This window comes from Chinchilla lanigera, unplaced genomic scaffold (genome assembly GCF_000276665.1).
Source record: "Chinchilla lanigera isolate Chin_1 unplaced genomic scaffold, ChiLan1.0 scaffold00093, whole genome shotgun sequence".
NCBI classification, from domain to species: Eukaryota; Metazoa; Chordata; class Mammalia; order Rodentia; family Chinchillidae; genus Chinchilla; species Chinchilla lanigera.
The window spans coordinates 1,056,135-1,080,562 of record NW_004955494.1 but is presented as its reverse complement, the minus strand read 5'-3'; the positions used below and the strand labels follow the sequence as shown (position 1 = coordinate 1,080,562).

Genomic DNA, 24,428 nt, shown 5'->3' with positions numbered 1-24,428 from the left:
TCTTTGTGTACAACCAGTCTGTGACTTCTAAGTGCAAAACAATACTCCATGCCCCCTTCTCCTGAAAAGGCACCTCAATGTCTTTCAATTGCCTTTTGGTGCTCAAGTCACTTGGACATAGGTGTTTACGGACCTGAATAATCAATGTAGGATTATATGTCTATATCATGGATAGAGGTAACTGTTGAGACACTGAGTACCACCTATGCATTTTATTTTATGTGCCTAAAGATCTCCTGAGGGCTCTTCAGATTTGTGCTATAATTTCCATTCTTGTACACAGGTGCGTAAGGCTTACTTCTGTAACCTCAAAACCCCTGTGACATCCAATGCCCTAGACTGTGGACGGTGCAGTGATCTAGGGGTATTAGAAAATCCAGTCTCCCTCACTCTCTCCCAGGATTTCGTCAGTGGTTATCACAAAGATGTGGAAGACAGATCAGTGAAAAAATAAATGATACCTGAATATAGCAAGAAATGTGAGAGATGGGAGGAAAGAGAGATGAGGGCGATCTCTTTAAAGAGGTGGGATAATTGATATACAGGGTAATTATTGTTCATCAGTACAATTATTATTTTGTTATTTTATTTCATAATTTTAAAAATGTTATATATATACATATATATATACACAGAGACACATTGTTTATAGTAGTAGAAAGGGTTATAAATTATTGCAAAAAAATGAGATATACACCAGGTATATTTACTGAGTGAAGATAAAAGCTCTCCTTCTGATTTCAGGAAGTGTGTTGCCAGGAACATGACTCAATCCCATGAAGACTGAGTCTGCCAAAAGTCACATCACAGGGAGGCTGCTGATGAGGACTGAAATAGCCTCAGCCTTTTGCCACTGGGTGCAACCATGGCCACATGGCTCCTCTGCTGTGTGACCTTTTGTCTCCAGGGAGCAGGTTAAGCCTGAGCACAGAAGCACAGAAGAAAACTCTCATCCAGGGCCCGACAATCCAAACCCAAACCCTCTTCTGTATCAGCAGCACTCTTGGCCTGGGCCTTACCTTCTGTGTCTTTCTCTTCCAGGCTTTTCTGATGATGAAGTTACCCAGAAACCAAGACATCTGGTCCAATGGAAAGGACAGCAAGCAAAGATGAGTTGTGCCCCTAAAAAGGACACACTGTTGTTTACTAGTACCAATGAAAGTAGAATGAAGGGTTGAAGTTTCTGATTTGTTTTGAGAACAGAGAAGTTCTTGATCAAACAGATAAGTTCAAGGACCGATTCTCAGCTGAGTGTCCCCAAGACTCACCCTGCAGCCTGGAAATCAAGTCCTCTGGACTAGAAGACTCAGGCCTGTACCTCTGTGCTAGCCGTCAGTCCACAGTGCTGAAATGTTCCTTCCTCTGAGTGCACAAACCCCATGGACCCAACTCAGGAAGCAGCCGATGAGTTGGGCTGGGAGGAAGTAACAGAAATGAACTGGACTTGGCTAACTATAGTGAAGCTCCTTATACAGCTAAGGAGTGTTAAAAAGTTATGAATAAGTGGGTTGAAGATTCTAATAAAGAACCCCTGGGTCTGTGTCTAGAGTTACTGCCTCTGCAGAACTCCATCTTTGTCATCTATCTCATGCGTTTCCCTTCTCACACATTCTTTTTCTTTTGTCCTCACCCTAAGGATGAGTTAAGATGAGTCCGAAAGATTAAATGTTCATTTGTGATTGTTCCACCACATGGATAAAAATCAACCTGGCTCTAAAATATCACTGTATCAATTAAGCATGACCCAGCCATGACCTTCTCCTGGAGCACTCTAGCCATGCATGTATGTACTTGAAATCACATGGTATTTTATTTTGGAAGTCATTCTGCCTCTAAAATCTTTTCCGCTCATCTCAGAGTAAACAAAACACATCATGCTGTGTCTGCATCCAGTCTGTGACTTCTAGGTGCAGCATGATACTCACTTCCTCCAGAAAAGATGTCCAATTTTCCTCCAATTTTTTGCCAGTATTGAAAACCCATGAACTTAGGACTTTGTGGACCTGAATAGCCAGTTTATGGGCTCATGTGACTGGAATCAAAGATGGTGATAACTGTGGAGACATTGAGTGTTACATGTGCATATTTTATGTATCTAAATATCCCAAGGGCTCCTCATAACTATGCCAATTTCCTTTTTCACATACAAGTGCATGAGGCTTCCTCCATGTTCAATAACTCCTGTGACATTGTCCAGTGCTCTAGATGAGCAGCCCAGTGTTATAGGTAGATTGTGGATTCCAGTCTCTCTCACTCTCTCCCAAGATATTATCCGCTGTTATCATTAAGATGCAGAGGGCATTTTAAGAAAAATATAAATCATACCAAAACCCTGCGATGAAGTGAGAGAGATGGAAGGGAAGAGACATGAAGGAAATATGGTAAATGCCTGTCATGAAACATTAACAGCCTAGTCATCTGTCATGCAGTAACGTGATTGTTATGTTATTTTGTTTTATAACTCAATCAACCGAGATCCAAACCCTTTTCTGTCAGGGATCCTCAAGAGTTTTTCCTTAGCTTTCACTTTCTTCTTTTCCATGCTTTTGTGCTGACAAACTTCTCCAGATGCCAAGACATCAGGTCAAATAGAAAGAACAGAAAGCAAAAGAAAAGATGAATTGTATTCCTAAAGAAAGACCTACTGGTGTTCAGTGATATAAAGTTGTTGAAGACAATTTAAGAAAAAAGAGAATCAATGAAATCAAAGATTTAATAGGGAATTAGAGCATAGAAGTAGACAGAGAAAGAGGATGATTTCTCTACACTACTAAATCAATAATTTACCAAAGTCTAACAGATGGTGCTTTCTTTCCAATCAAAAGCTGTATGGTGAATGCTCTCTCACTCTCTTTCTCACGCAATTTCTCTCTCTGTCTATCTTTCTCTTTCTTTAGTTTACATATATATATAATTTAGTGTAAATAATGAGATATAAACCATGTATATTTACTGAGTGAAGCTAAAAGCTCTACTTCTGGTTCCAGGAAGTGTGTTGCCAGCCACAAGGGGTCACTCCCAGGAAGACTGAGTCTGCTAAGAAGTAAAATCACAGGAAGGCTTGCTATGAGGACTGGAACAGCCTCAGCCTTTTGTCACTTGGATGCGACCATGGCCACATGGCTCCTCTGCTGTGTGGCTCTTTGTCTCCTGGGAGCAGGTTAGGCCTGAGCACAGAAACACAGAAGAAAACCCTCATGCAGGACTAGCCGGTCCAAACGCTAACCCTTTTCTGTAACAGCAACTCTCCCGGTCTTCAACCTTAACTTATCTTTCCTTCTCTTCCAGGCTTTTCTGATGATGAAGTAACCCAGATACCAAGACATCTGATAAAATGGAAAGGACAGAAAGCAGAGATGAGTTGTGTCCCTAAAAAAGGACATAATGCTCTTTACTGGTATCAACAAAAGCAGAATGAAGGGTTGAAGTTTTTGGTTTATTTTCAGAACAGAGACATTCTTCATCAAACAGATAATTTCAAAGACCAGTTCTCAGCTGAATATCCCCAAGACTCACCCTGCAGCCTGGAAATCAAGTCATCTGAACCAGAGGACTCAGCCCTGTACCTCTGTGCTAGCAGTGAGTCCACAGTGCTGAAATGTTCCTTCCTCTGAATGCACAAACCCCATGGACCCAACTCAGGAAGCAGCTGGAGAGTTGGGTTGGGAGGAAGTAACCGAAATGAACTGGAGCTGGCTAAGCACAGTGCAGTTTCTCAAGGCTGACAGGTGTTGAAAAGTCAAGAATTGTTAGTAGGTTGAAGAATCTGATAAAGGACCCCTGAGCCAGGTTCTAGGTTTGTTAACTTTTCAGAACTTCTCCTCTGTCTCCTTTATCTTTTTCTCTCCCTGAATGATCTCTTTCTCTTTTTGTCCAAATCTTCATGATGAGTTAAGAACCACCACTGTGATAATGATCAGCCCATGTTCTTACATGCTTTGGCTTAAAATCTCAAAGACAGAATCAATTACACATGACCCAGTCATATCCTTCTCCTGGAGCACCAAACTCCACCCATGCGTTTACGTATTGAAAAATCACATAAGTGTGACTTTATTATAGGTGAATTCTGCCTCTTAGATGTTTCCACTGAGCTCAGCATAAATGAAAGTTTCCATGTTTCTTTGTGTACATCCAGTCTTGACCTCTAAGTGCTGCACAATACTCCATCCTCCCTTCTTCCTGAAGACACCTCATTGACTTCCAAATGCTGTCTGTGCTCAAGTCACTTGGCTGTAGGTCCTTATGGACCTGAACAATCAGTTTATAGGATTATATGTCTACAATCATAGACAGAGGTAAGTGTTGAGACACTGAGTGCTACCCATGCATTTTATTTTATGTGCCTGAAGATCTCCTGACAGTTTTTCAAATTTGTGCTATAATTTCCATTCTTACATACAAGCGCATAGAGCTTACTTCCATAACCTGGTAATTCCAGTGAAATCCAATGGTCTAGACTGTGGTCAATACAGTAATCTAGGGGGATGAGCAATTTCAGTCTCCCTCACTCTCTTACAAGAGTTTATCAGTGGTTACCACAAAGATGCAGAAGACAGTCTAAGAAAAAAATAAATAATACCCAGCATTTAGCATGAAGTATTAGAAATGTGAGGAAAGAGAGATGAGCATGATGTCTTCAAAGATTATTGAAATTTGATATACAGGGCAATAACTGTCCAGCAGTACCATACTATTATGTTTTTTATTTTATAACTTTCTAAACATTATATCTATGCATATATATACTCACATTGCTTATAATAATAAAAATATATGTAAACATAGTAAATAAATGAGATATAAACCAGGTATATTTACTGAGTGATGCTAAAAGCTCTCCTTCTGGTACCAGGAAGTGTTTTGCCAGGCACATGGGTCAATCGCATGAAGTCTGAGTCTTCCAGGCAGTCACGTCACAGGGAGGCTGCTGATGAGGACTGAAACACCCTCAGCCTTTTGCCTCTGGGTGCAACCATGGCCGCATGGCTCCTGTGCTGTGTGGCCCGTTGTCTCCTGGGAGCAGGTGAGGCCTCAGCACAGAAGCGCAGAAGAAAATCCTCATCCTGGGCCTGCCAATCCAAACTGAAGCCCTTTCCTGTACCAACAACACTCTGGGGTTTTGGCCTTATCCTCCATTCCCATCTCTTCCAGGATTTTCTGATGATGAGGTTATCCAGATGCCAAGATGTCTAATCAAACGGAAAGGATAGAAAGCAAAGACGAGTTGTGTCCCTAAAAAAGGACATAGTGCTCTTAACTGGTATCAAAAAAGCAGAATGAAGAGTTGAAGTATTTGATTCATTTTTTGAATAGAGAAGTTCTTGATCAAATAGATATGTTCAGGGATCGATTCTCAGCTGAGTGTCACCAAGACTCACCCTGCAGCCTGGAAATCAAGTCATCTGAACCAGAGGACTCAGCCCTGTACCTCTGTGCTAGCAGTCAGTCCACAGTGCTGAAATGTTCCTTCCCCTGAGGGCACAAACCCCACGGAACCAACTCAGGAAGCAGCTGATGAGTTGGGTTGGGAGGAAGTAACAGAACTGAACTGGAGCTGGCTAACCACAGTGCAGTTTCTTACACAGCTAACTGGTGTTGAAAAGTCAAGACTTTGTTGCTTGATGATTCTAATAAAGGACCCCAGGGCCTGGGTCTAGGGTTGCTGCTTCACTAGAACTTCATCTTCTTCTTTCTCTACTGGTGCTTTTCCCTTGTCACACACTCTTTCTCCATTTGTCCAAATCCTCATGATAAGGTAAGATGATTCCCAAAGATTTTAAGTTCATTTCTCATTGTTCTACCAGACTGACAAAAATCAGCCTGACTCTTTTCAAGCCTGGTTTTACAATGTCAAAGAGACAACATGGATTACGTATGACCTAGCCATGACATTCTCCTGGAGTGCTCAACTCTAGCCATGCATGTCTGTACTTAAAATCACGTGCTATTTTATTTGGGAAGTCATTCTGCTGCTTTGATTTTTTCCACTCAGCTCAAAGTAAATGAAACACATCACGTTGTGTCTGCATCCAGTCTCGGACTTCTAGGTGCAGCACAATGCTCACTTCCTCCAGAAAAGACATCCAAGCGTCCTCCAATTTTTTGCCTGCATAGAAAACCACATGGACTTAGGACTTTGTGGACCTGAATAGCCAGTTTATGGGCTCATGTGCCTAAAATCAAAGATGGAGATAACTGTGGAGACACTGAGTGCTACATGTGTAATTTTTATGTATCTAAATATCCCAAGGGCTCTTCAAAATTAGTTAATTTCCTTTTCTCACACACAAGTGCATAAGGCTTCCTCCATAAGCAATAACCTCTGTGACATTGTTCACTGCTCTAGATGAGTAGCCCAGTGTTATAGGTAGATTGTGGATTCTAGTCTCTCTCGCTCTCTCCCAAGATATTATCCGCTGTTATCATTAAGATGCAGGGGGCATTTTAAGAAAAATATAAATCATACCAAAACCCTGCGATGAAGTGAGAGAGATGGAAAGGAAGAGACATGAAGGAAATATCACCAATGACTATAAATAAAACATTAGCAGTCTAGTCAATCTTCAAGTAGTAGCATGATTGTTTTGTTATTTTCTTTTATAACTCCACCAACCGAGATCCAAACCCTTTTATGGATGTGGGACACTTGGGAATTTTTTCCTTACCTTTAGTTTTTTTATCTTCCATACCTTTGTGCTAACAAACTCATCCAGATGCCAAGACAGTAGGTCAAACAGAAAGAACAAAAAGCACAAGAAAAGATAAGTTATATCCCTAAAAAAAGACCTACTGGTGTTTACTCATATGAAGTTGTAGATTACAGTTTAAGAAAAAACAGAACCAGTAAAATGAAAGATTGACTAGGAAATTGGACATAAAAACAGACAGAGAGTAAGATTTATTAATACTACTAAATAAGTACTTGACAAAAGTCTAATGGTGCTCTCTTTCCATCTGAAAATCTATATCATTCTGTCTCTCTCTGTCTTTCTGTCTCTATGTCTCTCTCTCTCTCTGTCTTTATCTATCTATCTATCTATCTATCTATCTATCTATCTATCTCCTTCTTTCTCTCTCTCTCTAGTTCATATAGTTATATACTGTAAATAAATGAGATATAAACCAGGTATATTTACTGAGTGAAGCTAAAACTCTCATTCTGGTTCCAGTGTGTTGCCAGGATCATGAGTCAGTCCCGTGAAGACTCAGTCTGCCAAGCAGTCACGTCACAGGCAGGCTGCTGATGAGGACTGAAACAACCTCAGCCCTTTACCACTTCATTACTACCATGGCCGCATGGCTCCTGTGCTGTGTGGCCCTTTGTCTCCTGGGAGCAGGTGAGGCCCCAGCACAGAAGTACAGAAGAAAATCCTCCTCCTGGGCTTGCCAATCCAAAATCAAACCCTTTTCTGCACCAGCAACTCTCCGGGGCTTGGCCTTACCTTCTGTTCCCTTCTCTTCCAGGATTTTCTGATGATGAAGTTACCCAGATGCCAAGACATCTGGTCAAAAGGAAAGGACAGCAAGCAAAGATGACTTGTGTCCCTAAAAAAGGACATAATGGTCTCTACTGGTATCAACAAAAGCAGAATGAAGGGTTGAAATTTTTGATTTATTTTTGGAACAGAGAAGCTACTGATCAAATAGACAAGTTCAAAGACCGATTCTCAGTTGACTATCCCCAAGACTCACCCTGCAGCCTGGAAATCAAGTCATCTGAACCAGAGGACTCAGCCCTGTACCTCTGTGCTAGCAGTGAGTCCACAGTGCTGAAACGTTCCTTCCCCTGAGTGCACAAACCCTATGGACCCAACTCAGGAAGCAGCTGGCGAGTTGGGTTGGGAGAAAGTATCAGAAATGAACTGGAGCTGGCTCACCACAGTGGAATTTCTCACACAGCTGACAGGTGTTGAAAAGTCACGAATTTGTTATTTGAGGATTCTAATAAAGAACCCCCAGGCCAAGGTCTAGAGTTGCTGCTTCCCTAGAACTTCATCTTCTTTTTTCTTCATGGTGCTTTTCCGTTCTCACACGCTTTCTCGTTTTATCCAAATCCTCATGATGAGTTAAAATCAGTCCCAAAGATCATAAGTTCATTTCTCATTGTTCCACCACATGGATAAAAATCAGTCCTACTACTTCCAAGCCTTGCTTTAAAATATCAGAGAGACAGCATGGATGAAGTATGTCTGCATCCAGTCTGTGACTTCCAGGTGCTGCACCATACTCACTTCCCCCAGAAAAGACATCCAATTATCCTCCAATTTTTTGCCAGCATTTAATACCATATGTACGTAGGACTTTGTGGACCTGAATAACCAGTTTGTGGGTTCATGTTCCTAGAATCGAGGATGGAGATAACTGTGGTGACATTGAGTGTTACATGTGTATTTTTTTATGTATCTAAATATTCCAAGGGCTCTTCAAAATTGTGCTAATTTCCTTTGTTACATACAAGTGCATAAGGCTTCCTCCATATGCAATAACCTCTGTGACATTGTCCAATTCTCTACATGAGCAGCCCAGTGTTATAGGTAGATTGTGGATTCCAGTCTCTCTCACTCTCTCCCAGGATATTATCCGCTGTTATCATTAAGATGCAGGAGGCATTTTAAGAAAAATATAAATCATACCAAAACCCTGTGATGAAGTGAGAGAGGTGGAAGGGAAGAGACATGAAGGAAATATCACAAAAGACTATCATAAAACATTAACAGTCTAGTCAACCATCAAGCATAACATGATTGTTTTGTTATTTTATTTTATAACTCGGCAAACTGAGATAAAAACCCTTTTCTGTCAAGGACCCTCAGGAATGTTTTCCTCAGCTTTCATTTTCTTCTCTTCCATGCTTATGTGCTGACAGACTTATGCAGATGCCAAGACATCACGTCAAACAGAAAGAACAGAAAGCTAAAGAAAAGATGAGTTGCATTCCTAAAAAAAGACTTACTGGTATTTACGGATACAAAGCTGTAGATGACAATTTAAGAAAAAACAGAATCAGTAAAATCAAAGATTGAATAGGAAATTGGACGTAGAAGGAGACAAAGAGTAAGATTTCTTTATACTTCTAAATCAGTACCTGACAAATTCTAACAGTATTGTCTTTCTATCTGGAAAGCTACATCACTCTCTGTCTGTCTCTCTCCACCCTTCTGTCTCTCTGTCTCCCTCTCTCTCTCTGTCTCTGTCTCTCTCTCTCTGTCTCTGTTTGTCTGTCTGTCTCTCTCTCTAGTTCATATAATTATAATGTACTGCAGATAAATGAGATATAAACCAGGTATATCTAGTGATGGAAGCTAAAAGCTCCCCTTCTGGTTCCAGGAAGTGTGTTGCCAGGCACATGAGTCAGGCCCACGAAGACTGAGTCTGCCAAGCAATCCGGTCATAGGCAGGCTGCCGATGAGGACCGGAACAGCCTCAGCCTTTTGCCACTTCAGTACCACCATGGCCGCATGGCTCCTGTGCTGTGTGGCGCTTTGTCTCCCGGGAGCAGGTGAGGCCCCAGCACAGAAGCAGAGAAGAAAGTCCTCGTCCTCGGCTTGCCAATCCAAACCCAAACCCTCTTATGTACCAACAACTCTCCGGGGCTTGGCCTTACCTTCTGTTCCCTTCTCTTCCAGGCTTTTCTGATGACGATGTTGTCCAGATGCCAAGACATCTGGTCCAATGGAAAGGACAGCAAGCAAAGATGACTTGTGTCCCTAAAAAAGGACATAATGTTCTTTACTGGTACCGACAAAAGCAGAATGACGGGTTGAAGCTTTTGATTTATTTTCAGAACAGAGAAGTGGTTGATCAAATAGATAATTTCAAAGACCAGTTCTTAGCTGAATATCCCCAAGACTCACCCTGCAGCCTGGAAATCAAGTCATCTGAACTAGAAGACTCAGCCCTGTACCTCTGTGCTAGCAGTGAGTCCACAGTGCTGAAATGTTCTTTCCTCTGAGTGCACAAACCCCATGGACCCAACTCAGGAAGTAACTGATGATTTGGGTTGGGAGGAAGTAACAGAAATGAGCTGGCTAACCACAGTGGGCTTCCTTACACAGCTAAGGGGTGTTGAAAAGTCTGGATACAGTGAGTTAACGGTTTAGAGAAAGTACCAATGGAAGCAGGATCTGGCAGGGCTGCCTCTCAAGTTTTCCTTTTTCTTCTCTTTTTCTGCTTCATGCTTATCTTTTACTATGTTATCTTTCTCCTTTTGTGCAGTTTTACAGTGCCAATAAAATAGTATCCAGAGATCTCACTTCATCTGGCACTGTTTTACCACACTGAAAAAGACCACTCTAATTCTTTCCGGGCTTGGGTTAAATTCTAAGAGATAGAATGCATGAGATAGTTCCCAGCTAGGTCGAATGAGAAGGTGTTCGACCTTCTTGTCGAACACACTCCCCTGCACATATTTGTGTGCATCTGAAATCACATAATCTTTATTTTCTTATGGATGCAAGTTAATTCTAAGGCTTTTCCAACCAGCTCAGAGTGAATGAAATATTGCACATTTATGTATATTTATCCTATCTTCTACTTCTAGATGCTACACAATACTACACTCCCCTTCCCTTCTAGAAAAGATACCCAATTTCCTCCCAATTCTCTGCCAACACTGAAGCCACTTGTGGATAGTTTTCCATGGACCTGTGTAACCTCTTTATACAGTTCTATATCTGGGAATATGCTTGTCTGGACACTGATTATTACATGTGTATTTTGTATATGTAAATGTCACCTGAGGTCTCTTCAAGCTTGCCTTAGAATTCTCCAGTCTTACTTACAAGAGCATAGGTCTTCCTCCCATAGCTTTAAAACTCCTGTGGCATTCCTTAGTGCTCTAGATTTTGGCCACTCCAGCATTATAAAGATGGAAGTCTCTCTCACTGTCTCCCAGGACATCATCTGTAGTTAACATGAAGCTCTAGATGACAACTGAAGAAAAAAAAATGAATAAAATGGAGAATTCAATAGGAAATTAGAACATAGACACAGAGCGCAAGAAACAGGAAGACTGCTTTATGCTCTTAAGCCAGTAACTGTCAAAGATCTAACAGCTAGGTTATGCTCTTTTTCAATCCAGAAAGCTATACTTCTCTCTCTTCTCTATGTCTCTATCGCTATCTTTGTCTGTCTGTCTGTCTCTCTCTCTGTCTCTCATGCCACTCCCCTTCCTGCCCCTTTTCCCATTTGTATTTCTCTGGTTGCTAATGAATTTAAGCACTTTTTCATATGATATTAGTGTTGAATTTGTGTTCTCAGTATGGCTCATTCATATCTTTTTACTGGGAGTTCTATATTTTTCTCAATGATTTGTACATGTGCCTGAGATATGCTAGATATTATTCCACTGCAGACATTGAAAATGCTTCCTTCCAATATGGTGCCACCTGGGCCCAGACTTTCAAGAGCCAGTGGGTGTGGGGGAAACTGACGGTTCTCCTGCTGGAGTGGGTCCGTGCTACCTCCACTAACTCTCTACCGTGTCCTTGGTATCATGTGGTGCTTCCTTCATTACTGCAACTTTTTTTTTTTTTTTTTGGTTTTTCTCCGGTACCGGGAACCGAACTCACGACCTTGCGCTTGCCAGGCAGGCGCTTTTGCCGCTGAGCTAAATCCCCAGCCCCTTCTTTTTTTTTTTTTTTTTTTTTTTTTTTTGGTTATTGCAACTTTTAACAGCATAGAAAAAACACTCCTGTCCCCACAGCTACTATCACCCATAAGGAACCACTATTCATTTAGAAATGCTGAAAAAGTTCAATTCAATCTATTTTGTTAATTTTTTTAGCAAACTTGACTCAATTTCCCCCTTTTTTTAAAAAATTGGATTCTACTGTCTTGTTGCAGTAAAACTTCATATATTGTTTTTCTTAAAACCATACACATCTTTTCATGCACCTTATCGTTTTTATGGTCAAATTCCATCCAGGAAGTTCCAATCTCATTATTCTCTTGATAATATAGCTGTTTAGGACTAATTCACTAGATACTTGCAGAATAGCTTTCATTCACTGAGACACAAAAGGAAAAGTTTAGTTGTACCGCATGGAATTTCAGTGTCTGAGAGAAGAAACAAGTTTAAAAAGAACTATGGAAAATGTATTAAAAAGAATGTGTACTAGTAAGGGCTGTCCATAGGGGAAAAATCAATTTCTTTCATGACCATAGATTTTAAAATCTTTCACAACTTATTAAGAAGCCAAATCTGAATGTATATGCTTACATGTATTTATGTCTATTCATCTGTGTAAATCTTCACATAAAAAAGGCATAGTGATAGTGTAATAAGACCAATATTTCAGGATAAACAATGGGTTAGCACTGAAAATCAATACATTTTACCATGTATAAGTAGAATTAAGAAAAATAATCATTTAACCATCCTGAGAAAGTATTTTACAAAGTCTAGCTCTCATTCAAGATAAACACTCCCAGGAAACCTAGAAGTATGCTTTCTATCTGTTGAAAATTACATTTTGACAAAAATGTACAGCTACCATCCTGTTTAGTAGTGAATTTTGAACACTTTCCTCCTATAGTAGAGAAAAAGCCAATATGTTTTCTCTCTAATGTTTTCTGACATTGTATTGGGAAGTTCTGTAAGCATGATAAGGCAAAAAAAAATGGAATAAAATTTTTAAATATTGAAAATTATAAGTAAAACTACCACTATTTGCAGATTGGTTGTTTATATAGAAAACCTTGACGAATCAATGGGTAACTAGAAACAATGAGTGAATTTAGAAAGATCATAGGAAGCAGAGTTAAAATAAAAGAACAAATGTTTTACTTAATAGTTTCAAAGAAGTGAAAAATAAACTTCAAAAAAAGATAAAATTTCCAATAGTATAAACAATAAATTATGTAGGAAAAGTTCAGCAAATCATCTTCAATGAAAAACTATAAAACATCACTGGGGAAAATTAAAGAAAACAAAAAGTGAAGTGATATGTTTATGGATTGGAATTTTCAATATATTAAGATAGCTGGCTGAGCGTGGTGGGGCACTCCTGTAATCCCAGCTCTTGGGAGGCTGAGGTAGGAGGATCGTTGTGAGTTTGAGGCCAGCCTGGGCTACACAGTGAGCTCAAGGCCAGCCTGAACTGCATAGTGAGACCCTGTCCCCCAAAAAAGAAAAACAGCAACTGTCTCAACAAATGATGTTGAAACAGTTGAAACAGTTGGATTTTAGGAATGAACTTGTAGTTTTACCTAACACTACAAATTAAAATAAATTAGATATATAGTAGACCTGATCATAAAAGTTAAAGCTACAAATTCTGGAAGAGAACATAGAAAAACATCTTTTGTGAGTTGAGAGTAAGCAAAATTTTCCTAGAACACAGAAAACACAGTGCAATAGTAAAACATTAATGTCTTCTTTGGAATCCTGTGTGCCAAAGGATGTGTGCTTTACAGAACAATAACTCACAACGGGAAGACAGTGTTCAACAGTCCTTAGGACCCTACTCAGCCACACATAGCACACATCTGGCTGTGGGTCTCACACACACACATACACACACAGAGAGAACACAGCTGGCAAAGAGCAGTTTGTAAGTAGGTCTGAGCAAATACGCATTCCATTTGGGTAGAGGACAGGTCAGAGGTAAAGTAGATACAAACATGATTTGCGGGTCCTGTCAGCTGGTCTAGAGTAGCAGAAATATTTTCACATGACATTAATACATTGGAGCATTTTTTTCATTTCCATTTCTTCCATTTTTTCCAATGTCTCCTCCATCATTCCTCTCATGATAATCTCTCACTCTTCTTTGGCCTTCGGTCCTGCACGAAGAAGGATTTCTGCTTCTCTCCTTGTTACACAGCTACAAGTTTCTGTCGGTCCTGGGTGAGCAGTGGCCCTCTGACCACTGGACCTTGGTCCTCTAGTCTCTCAGCTGGCGTGATCAGGGAGATTTTCTATTCCTAACAGTTTATATTTAGCTCTTCGACCTTGCTTCCACTCAAATCACTTCCTCCAGGAGAGGGCAGCAAAAGAGCATGTTTACTTTAAGAATGGGCAATAAAAGCAGAGGAATTTTTCACACTATGGACAAATCAAAAATGACATTGTCGTTATCCTGTATTGACAGAGTTCCTGGATAAGCAATTCCCTGAAATTGATTCGTGTTTTTCTTGGTGCTAATGAAAGACTCTAATCAAAGAGAAAAAGGCAAGGAGAACCCAGGAATGTGTCGCATGGAATATGTGCTTGCAAAGTTCTATATAAAGCAGCAACTATTCAAATACCACAGGAGAGGAAGAAGCAGGTAGGGGATAGATAAAGAAAAGAGGCCATGAGTTGATAGTTACTGAAGTTGGGCAAGGTGGGAACACGGAGACCCACTATTCTATCATGCCCACTTTGCAAAATAATCATTTCTCCTTTGCATAGGTTTGAAAATTTCAAAACAAAGAGTGAAAGTGTTTAAGAAGAAGAGTTCAACGGGCAAAAGTTGGTCAACGCAGAGGGAGACAACTCTTTGCATTCTATGGCACAGTGGGGTGAAGATAGTCAACAGTAAAGCATTATATATCTCGATGTAGCAGAAGATTTTGAAGGTATTCCATCAAGACATGATAGGAGTTTAAGGTGAATGGGTATGTTGGTTGCCCTGAGTTGATCATTATCCCATATACGTGAATCAAAATATCATATTGTTCCCCAGAAACATGTACAAATATTGTGTATCAATGGAAAATTAAAGTTACTTCAGAGAAAATATGAAAATAAAACAAAGAGAAGAGGGCCGATCCGATGTGTAGGAAGACTGAGTAGTGTAGGGCGTCGTGGTGCGTTGTGAAGTGTCATTGGCGCAGGCTCTCACAGTGCACCTGGGGTGGGGTGGAGCCAGGACAAGTATAAAAAGCAGCCAGGAGCCAGCTGTTTATTGTGTCGACATAGACACAGCTTCATGTTATCCAGGCAACTGAGATGTGCTTGTAAAAGCATTGTCTTAAAATGTTGAAAATTTTCCTTCTAAAATTAGGAACAATTTATGTTACATAAAATTATCTTTTAAGTGATTTAATTAAAAACATGCTCCCAAGTGAAGATGTTAGATATTTTTTTGTGTGTTTGTTTGTTTTTGTTTTTCTTCTGATACCAAGAATTGAACTCACAACCTTGCGTTTGCCAGGCAGGTTGCTGTGCCGCTGAGCTAAATCCCCAGCCCCAGTATTTCTTTGATGTTAACACTGAAGGACTATCTCCCTACAGTGAGCCAGTATTTTTAGGAAAGAGCTACTTCCAGAACACAATGACCAGAAAGGCAGGAGCCATTCAAAAGGAAGGGGAAATTGAAACAGGCTTTGTCATTTTTTTCCCTTAACAAACAAACAAGGCTTGAATTTTAAAGCATACATTCAAATCGCAAACTTTACCCTGAGCTGAATTAGAATAAAGAAATAAAATGCAGAGAGAAACAGTTACAATGTCATGATACTCCAGTGGGCCAAATTCACTTTACTCATAAGGTGATGAATTTTTCCCACAGTCTATTTTGTGGGGAGGATAAAGCTGCCTTGAATAGCTGAAACAGATGTGCCCCAGGAAGAAGGAGAAAGACAACTCTCTTCATTGTCAGTGAAGGACCAAAGGAAGAGTTTCAGCACCCACGGGGAGGATTCACAATAACTCAGTGAGACTCACTGTGTGATTACAAAGGAGTAAAGAAGGTGAGTTCCTTCCTTGGGTCAGGGGTGTGGCTGCATCTCTCTGGGTCCTAGCAAATCAGGAAGCATAATGACCTCACTGTGTGACTCCTTCACCCCGTAGACCTGGAAACATTTCCATCTTACCTCTGCCGGCCATGGATTTCAACCTCCTCTGCTGTGTGTTTGTATGTTTCCTGGGAACAGGTAAATTTGGGAAACAGATGGGGAAATCCCTGCCATAAATTATCCAAGTCCCAGATTAAGCTTCTTCCTGAAGGTCTCAGCAAGAGGACTTCATCAGCTCCGTCTCTATTTTCTGTCTTGCTTCCCCACAGGGTCCATGGATTCTGGGGTTCATCAGACTCCAAGGAACAGGATCACACAGACTGGAACTAACATTGTGCTAGAATGTTCTCAGACCAAGGGTCATGACCAAATGTTTTGGTACCGACAAGATCCAGGACAGGGGCTACGGTTGATCTACTATTCCATTGATGTCAATGACATTAACCCAGGAGAGATCTCTGATGGGTACAATGTCTCTCGGAAGGAACAGGCTAAATTCTCCCTCTTCATAAAGACTGCTACCCCCACCCAGACAGCACTTTACTTCTGTGCCAGCAGTTATGTGCACAGTGCTTCTGGGCCACCTGCTTGCTTCACAGAAAGACGGGCAGATGGGTGCAGGATTTGCCAGAAAAGCACAGAGCCTTCCTGGATGTGGGATGTGAGATATTTAGAGCTTTGTATGGTCCTATTCAGTGTGAGCCTTTATCTGAGCTAAGGGCCACTTCAGATCAATGTCCCCAGGCCAGGTGGTGACTTTGAAGCCACAGGCTGCATGGGTTGTGCCTCTGTTGCCTCCTGTCTCTGTATTAGTGGGTGGTCCAGTGGTCACCTCCAAAGAGAATGGACTTGAGCTTCTGACAGTGGCTGGTTATTTTCAACAACAGCATTTCTTATAAGTGCAAATGCAATGTGGCGCTGAATAATTCTGCTGTTGTCCCAACCCACTTTGTTCTATTCCCACTGCAGTCCCTTTGTCCTGTCTGCCCTTTCTCGGTTCAGTTCTCTGAGCTCAACTCCATCACTTAGCTCTAAACTCGGCTGCTTTTATGCTAAAAACAATTCTAAAATTTTACTCTAAGCAAATTCAATTATCATTAAATCTGACTCAGAAGGTGAAGCACCAGAGACTGACTTATAGAAGTAATTCTTCACCTACTGCCCCACCTTTGAATCTCTGCTCAAATTCATTTTAATCTGCAGGAGCAGATAAACTTGTATTATTATCTGGACTTGTGAATGTCAACAATACTCCCTCTGGCCAACATGAAGCCAAAGCTAGGATCTTGAGGAGTCCTCTTTCAGTCCAGGCACTGAAATAATTTCCCAGCTCCCTTGCAGCGGGGACCCTCCCAGGAGTCAGTGGAGCCCACGTACAAATGTGTTCCATCAAGAACTTCCAGTGCACGAAGTAAATGTTTTGCTGATAGCCAAATTAAGAGTCTTTGTGTCCTTTTATTCTGTCCCATAAGCCCCAATTATTTCAGCAAAGGCATTTACAGGACTTAGTGACTGTTCCGAAACAAAGAATCCTACTCATTTCACTTTGTACCAATTCACATCTGAAAAAGTCACTTTCTTCTTTTTTCTTTTCTTTTCTTTCTTTTCTTTTCTTCTTTTCTTTTCTTTTCTTTTCTTTTGTCTTTTCTTTTCTATTCTTTCTTTTCTTTTTTTCCCCCTAGTCTCCTTTATGAGCTCTATCTTATCTAATTTCTCCCTTAAAAATAAAAGTGAAGTTTTCTCTGGAGCTTCCTTCCCTGGTTTTACACTCACTTCATCAGTAGTCTCATAAAAATTCTTTTTATCATAAGTTACCAACTGCTCCCTGTTATTGTCTCCTGGGTATTTCTAGTAAATTTTCCAACGAGTTTCCTTCTGTCCTTCTTTTCTTTCAGGATAAACATTTGCCCTCAGCCCTCCCAACCACAACCATGACGTCTTCTTTCATAAATTCTTGACTGACGACATCAGCCGTCCACCGGACACCCAGCCGGATGCTCCACAAGCAACTTCCAGCTCAAAGAATTCATTACTGAATCAACTGTTTCCCCACTTTTTGCACCCCTGTGATTCTGTTACCCTTTACGTTAAACCCATTGCCAATCTGTTGTATATAAATTCCATATTGTCCATCACAGGTTTGCTTCTCAGAAAACAGACTGTTCAGGGAGATTAGCATACAGGTCCTTCCTGGAAAATCCCCTAATGGTCATTTTGTGGATGGTAAAGAGAGAAAGGAGGATGTGGTGAGAGAAGCTTTGTGGACTACAGCCTCCACTAAGGCACCAGCTGGGCCCACAAGGACTCTAAATCTGGGACAGCCCTGGGAACGATCCTAAATTGAATGAGGGACAAGTCTTTTTCCTGCTTTTCCGATAACTATGTCATTAGTTCAGATTCTGTCAGGTTCCCAGCTTCCAATGCACATGTGCTAATCAGATTTGGCTTCTTATTCCCGCTCTCCTTGTCTCTCTTCTACTATAGATCCTTCCCCACCCATTTCCTAGAAAATCATCTTTTACATCTGGCCTGCCAGCCTCTTACCTCATCCGCTTTCCTTTGCCTTACACATTGCCGCCAGTGTGACTGTGTTTACTGTATTCACGAGGCACGCAAAGCCTTTCACGAACAGGTTTCCTACTAAAACTCTGGCCAAGTATTCCAAGTTCTCTGCAGCACTTTAGATTCCAGCTCAGGTGAACTTCTTATATTTCCCTGAATGGGTCAACCTAAACTATACGTGTGCACCCTTGCCAAAGCTCTCTGCTAGATCTAAAATAGGCTACTGGGGCTGGGGATTTAGCTCAGTGGCAAAAGCGCCTGCCTGGCAAGTGCAAGGTCGTGAGTTCGGTTCCTGGTACCGGAGAAAAACCAAAAAACAAAAACAAAAACAAAAACAAACAAAAAAAAATAGGCTACTTCCTGGTTGGCTACAGCACTTCTTTATACACCCTTCAGCTCTCAGGTCAGAGAGGAGCTCATCTTAAAGCTTTTCTGACTCCTATAGACAGAACAAACTCAGCTTTTCTTTTCTCTGGACAAGCTCATGCAGTCCCAAACTACAGTGGTTACGTTTTTTATATTTCTTTTTATATTTATTCCTCCAAAGACCACATATTCTTTAAGTCAATAGTGATATCCCTTCCAATTTTATATCCTTAGGTACAATTCCTAGTTTAGTAAAGAAATGATAGAAAAAAGCAGAGGTGTAAGTGAGGGGGGTGGATAGGAAAGTAGACTCAAATATGTCTTCAAGTAGTCCTCAGGGTCCTGTGCCAAGCAGCATATTTCCTGACTTCTGGTGCCTGTGTATTTCAGTTCTCCACACCTCCTACCCACAAGTCCCTTAAAACAAATAAAGTATATTTGGTTTAAAGAAGATTGAAAAATGTGAGAGGGCATTGTACTGGGCCAAAAACATATATGTAACAAGTATTATCTTCTGTTAATATCGGGTGGTAATACGTGACTGGCTGAGAATTAGGACATCGTGAGTCATACTTCCAAACACACATGGGAGAATGCTGCAGGGGAAATGAAAATTGTTCTCCTTAATGGCGTCTGAGTTTTGAGATAAAGGACATGTAAAGGAGATGCATATGAGTACATACATGTGCGGATGTTTGGTTTTACAAAAATTGAACACAAACTTACATACCTATAAAATATATTTTAATTGGAATGATTAGTAATTTGGGTTCATGCCCAGAGTTCTTGTTTTGCTACTTGCAGTTCTAGTTTTGCTCCTTTGCCTAATGGAGCAACTTTGGAGCCAGGAGGATGAGTTATGCTTTATCTGGGGGGTGTTGGAATCCCTAACTGCTGGGCTAGCCTGGTTAAAAACAAGGTGCTGAAGCTCACAAAACACAGTTGATGTCAGTGTCTGTGAGTTTCTGGAGTCAAATTGCATCCTGCAGTGCCACAGATCATTCTTGGTGTGACAGACGAGACCTCAAAGGTAATCCCATTGCCATGGGGGCCAGAGCCCTGAACCTGGAGGTCTCCATCCATGTTCTGGAAACCAGGACCCTCTGCCTTCCCTCCTGCTTCTTCTAAAGCCAGGAGAGTCCTTTGCTGTGATGTGAAGTTCTCACTGGGCAGTGTTTCCCTCTGATTCCAGATCTCTCTGTCCGGGCTGAACACTAAGTCCACTGTGACTCTTCTCACTGGAATCATTCCTGCAAACTTGATGAACAGTGGAAGTACTACAAGACCCTGGGAATTCAAGAAGTACTGGTGTTTTATCGGACCAAGAATATCTAGAGACATAAGCAACAATTTCCTCCGGTAATTCCTGTATCCTTAATTGTTGGCATTTAACAACTCTCAGCAGCTGTTGCAGAGACTTCTCTAAACACAGAAGAAAACTGTTTTTTTTTGTTTTTGTTTTTTTGGTTTTGGTTTTTCTCCGGTACCGGGAACCGAACTCACGACCTTGCGCTTGCCAGGCAGGCGCTTTGCCGCTGAGCTAAATCCCCAGCCCCGAAAACTGGTTTTTGGAGAATGTGTTTTCATCAGTCAGAGACTGGCCATGCATGACTTGTTCCTGGCCTGGGCGGTAGGGGTCTCTTGTTTACTTCTGCCCTTTATCTGAGAAGAATTCACCCTCTCTCATATCTGCTCCCAGTCCAAGCTCTGTCCTTCTCATTTCTCTCTCTTTCTTTAACCACTTCTCCTGTGAGGTGTTGATTTTACATCAGTCTTAACTTCTCACTCATCCTTACGTTCTCTCACAGGGACAACAAGGAGCCTCTCTCCTTCCTGTCTAAGTCTTTAGGGAGAATCTTTCCAAATCTGTGTCTGTTTCCATTTTTCACCTATTTTTCAGCAGGGGGCAGTACAGTCAAATTTACTTTTTTCTTCCTCAACACTTCCTGTGAAGGTAAAACCAGATTTCATAGCAAAGGCAAAAGCCAAACGTCACTAATGATTTTAAGAGTTATCTTTGTGTTAAAGAAACCCAGAATGGGACAAGAGTATTTCAGGGTTTGATATTTTATGATTGCTATATTCCATGTATAGGAGAGGGCAAGAGTGGGCAGAAGCCTACATGTGTTGTATTATGTGAATAAAAGCTGAAGACGTGGTGCTCAAAGAGTGGATATCTGGTAGTCAAAATCTCCTGTTAATCTGAAGTAAACAAGAATTTTATTGAAGGTCAAGTGTGGGTTTTAGGGAATTAGGGCAAAGGGATCTGGCGGAGGAGGAAGCAATACCAGGCGTGGTCTTGTGACTCATAATAAAAACTAAGGACTTTTCTGTTGAGAAGGAATATGTAAGTGGAGGAGGGAGGAAGCAGTTGATTTGGACTTTGTTTACTGCAGGAATATCCAAAGTATTTAGCTTAGGTGACCAGAGCGTGTACTGGAATAACTTCAGATGCGAATTTTCTTTTCTGTCACTGTTGATGGTTGTTAAAGGAGAATGAATCTAAAATCATTGCAGATGCTTATGTTGCAAAATTGCTAAAATCTAAGTAAATCAGTGAAAATGAGATTGAGAAAGCTATGTGATTATCATACAATAATGAGACTTTATTTTTTGGAGAACTCGGGGAATGTTAGTTATTGCTGCTAAGTGGTTGTCTCATTTAATGCTTGCTTTTCCTGCCCCTGGTCTCAGAAGCTCTGTTTACTGGGCCTTTCTTTGCAACATTCTTTTCTCTCTGGCTTGCAGTACTTATTCCTACTTATCCTTCAGAATTCCGCTCAAACATTACCTCCTTTCAAGCATTTGTAATTAGGTGAAATCCTGCTAGCATCTTTCAAACCTCTGTAGTGATCATTTTCAGTTTGTTGAACAGCTGCCATAGACACCAGTAATTTATTTTGCACTTTAAATTAGCTAGAATCAGGGATTTTGAATGTTGGAAACAGAAGAAAAGGTCAGTATTTGGGATGATGCTGGTGTCAACTAGTCTGTTGTGATCAGGTATTGTTACTCTGTGTCCATTAAAATTACTTAAAGGGGAAAGGTGAGCCAAGACAACTAAGAAAGCATCAAGTGTACTTTGGGTGACAGAGCGAATGAAAAAGTTAGTCCTCTGCTGGGTAGAGGGACAAGGAGGAAACTACTTAAACAGGATGAGTGTGGGGCCCAGAGCGTCTGAAGGGGCCCTGTCATCCCTGCACAGTGACTGCGCCAAGAGCCCATCCTGCTTCCTCAGGACAGAGGACATCCGCTATAGCCCCGACTACGCCATGGCTGGCAGGCTCTTCTGCTGTCTGGCCTTTTACTTCCTGGGAGCAGGTAAGCCACAGACGTGGACTCTTCCAAATTCAGGAAGGACAGTTCCTTCATGTTGGGTTTATTCCTGGCTCAATGTCAAGCCCCATTTTGGACTCAGTTATCAATATTACCTTCTCCTCCTCAGATGCTGATGTCTCCCAGATCCCAAGACACTGCATTACAGGGGTAGGAAAGAAGATTATTCTGGAATGTTCCCAAACCATGGGCCACAACAAAATGTACTGGTACAGACAAGATCCAGGAAGGGAACTACAACTGATCCATTACTCCTACGGCGTCAACGTCACAGAGAAGGGAGAGCTTTCCTCTGAGTCGACAGTCTCCAGGGAAAGGACGGAGCATTTCCCCCTGACCCTGGAGTCTTCCAGCCCCCCACACACATCTCAGTACTTCTGTGCCAGCAGTGACCACACAGTGCTACGCAGTCACCTACACCCTGCACAAAAAGGATAGTCTCTAAGGTGAGGAAGTCCTGCCTTCAGAGTTCTCTCCTGCAGAAGCCTCTGTAAGTCTCCACAAACTCCTGAGCCCTGGGGACCAGCTATGTCTGAGTAACAGCACAGCCTGAAAGCTAACCCTTGGCCAGTCTCTGCCAAGCTGGCGAATGGTCCAGCTCAACAGTCCGTGTTGACTTCTCCCCTGCATCTAACTCCACCTGTTCACCTGTTCAGATTGTACATATTTTGGCCTTCAAAAAATTGGTATAATAGTTGACACCAATCTTACAGTGGGCTTCAGGAAGTCTTTATCCACTAGGAAAGGGGACCAGGTTTCTTTGACTTTTCCAACAGGCTCTCTACCTCAGCTTCATGGTTCCTTCCTTGAGTTAAACTAGTCCCTTCATCGCAGCCTCACAAAAGGCCCGCCCATTCCCAGTCCCAACCCACTCTCCACAACTGTGGGTCTTCATCCCTTGACTTTGATGTTGGGATAATAGAAGGAGCTGACCTGATTATTTTCACTGCTCCCCGTGTAGATCAGTGTAATTTTAGCTAAATCCACTTGAGGCATAAGGAGCAGAGACTCTGCAAAGGAAACTCCCAACCCACTTTTCTGGCTTCAGCTCTAGATCTTCTGGGAGTTGGCTCTGACCTCCAAGAGGCCACTCCACAGAGAGAAGCTTCTTTCTGACCTGGGTGGGTTGACTCTCAGGGATGTGATTTTCCTCCAAGTGGAACAGTTCTGGGACTGTGAACAGGTAGTGAACTAAAATGTAAGCTGCTGCGGGGCTCTGTGTCCCCTGACACACAGGGATACTGAGTTCAGATGTGAATTCTCTGTCTTTTTTTTTTTCTTTCTTTCTTTTTTTTTTTTTTTGGTTTTTCTCCGGTACCGGGAACCGAACTCACGACCTCGCGCTTGCCAGGCAGGCGCTTTTGCCGCTGAGCTAAATCCCCAGCCCCGTGAATTCTCTGTCTTGAAGCTACCAAGGAATAAAGTCACAGAGATTTTGTCTTGTTTTTGCCTTTTTAGCAAAGTGATTTTTATGTTATTAAATAATTATAGAATATGAAACCTACTTGATTATAAAAACCATTATCTGTGAATTTTTCATTTTTGGTTTATTCTACAATATCATCCACTCCTGTTTTCTTTATGGGCTCTTTCTTTTCTCTCTTTCTTTATTTTCTTCTGATTTTTGTACTTTTTGCTTTCCCTTTTCTTAATCTACATGTATATTTTAAACAATATCATCCAGTCTATTACTTGAATCACATCTTTCATCATTTCCCCTAAACTTGTCCACTAGATGTTTCTATATCCACATTTCATAGGCCCCACAACTCAACTAACCCCCAAAACAGTCACCCCAATATCTAGTTCCTCTACCACCCTTACTGCCATCTGTACCATATTTCAGTAATTTTATTACTGAAAATTATTCAAATGTATCAACGATGGCAAACTTTTTAGAGCTTTCAGTAATACCAACAGCCCACTACAGCTCCTGTGAAGTAGGTTCACCACCTCCAATATAGATCGTTATGTTACATTACATTTACCCATCCTCAAACTATTGGACACTTGGATGGCTCCAGTTTTTAAGATATTATAAATTGTGCAACAATGAACATTTATATATGCATTTTTGTGAGGATACACATTTTATAGGAGTGAAATTGCTGAGTCACATGGTAAGTATATGATACACTTTAAAACAAAAAAACTCTGCAAAATATTTTCCCAGCTGGCTATTCCATGTTTCATTCCCACCATTACACCTTTTCCAGCTCTTGGTATTTTTCTGGCAATTATGTAATGCTATCTCACTGGGTTTTAAATTTTTCATTTCCTTAGTGATGAATAAAGTTGAGCATCTTGTATATTGCTTGGTAAAACATTTATTCAAGTTTTTACACATCTTAATTAGGTTATCATTTTATTTATTTTTATATAGAGCCCCTTTTCAGAAATATGGCTTTGAAGTCTGGAACTTGTCTTCTCATTTTCTT

At 41.1% G+C, this 24,428-nt stretch overlaps 2 gene segments (V, D, J or C); both read left to right on the top strand.

The window, feature by feature from the left end:
• The window catches only part of LOC102010596, a gene marked incomplete in the record, with an annotated part of 115,445 nt that overhangs the window by 34,977 nt on the left and 56,040 nt on the right, over nt 1-24,428 (top strand).
• LOC102009070 lies at nt 1,767-3,629 on the top strand. The segment is given in 3 exon segments: nt 1,767-1,783; nt 2,988-3,160; nt 3,289-3,629. Coding segments are annotated over 3 exon segments (501 nt in total).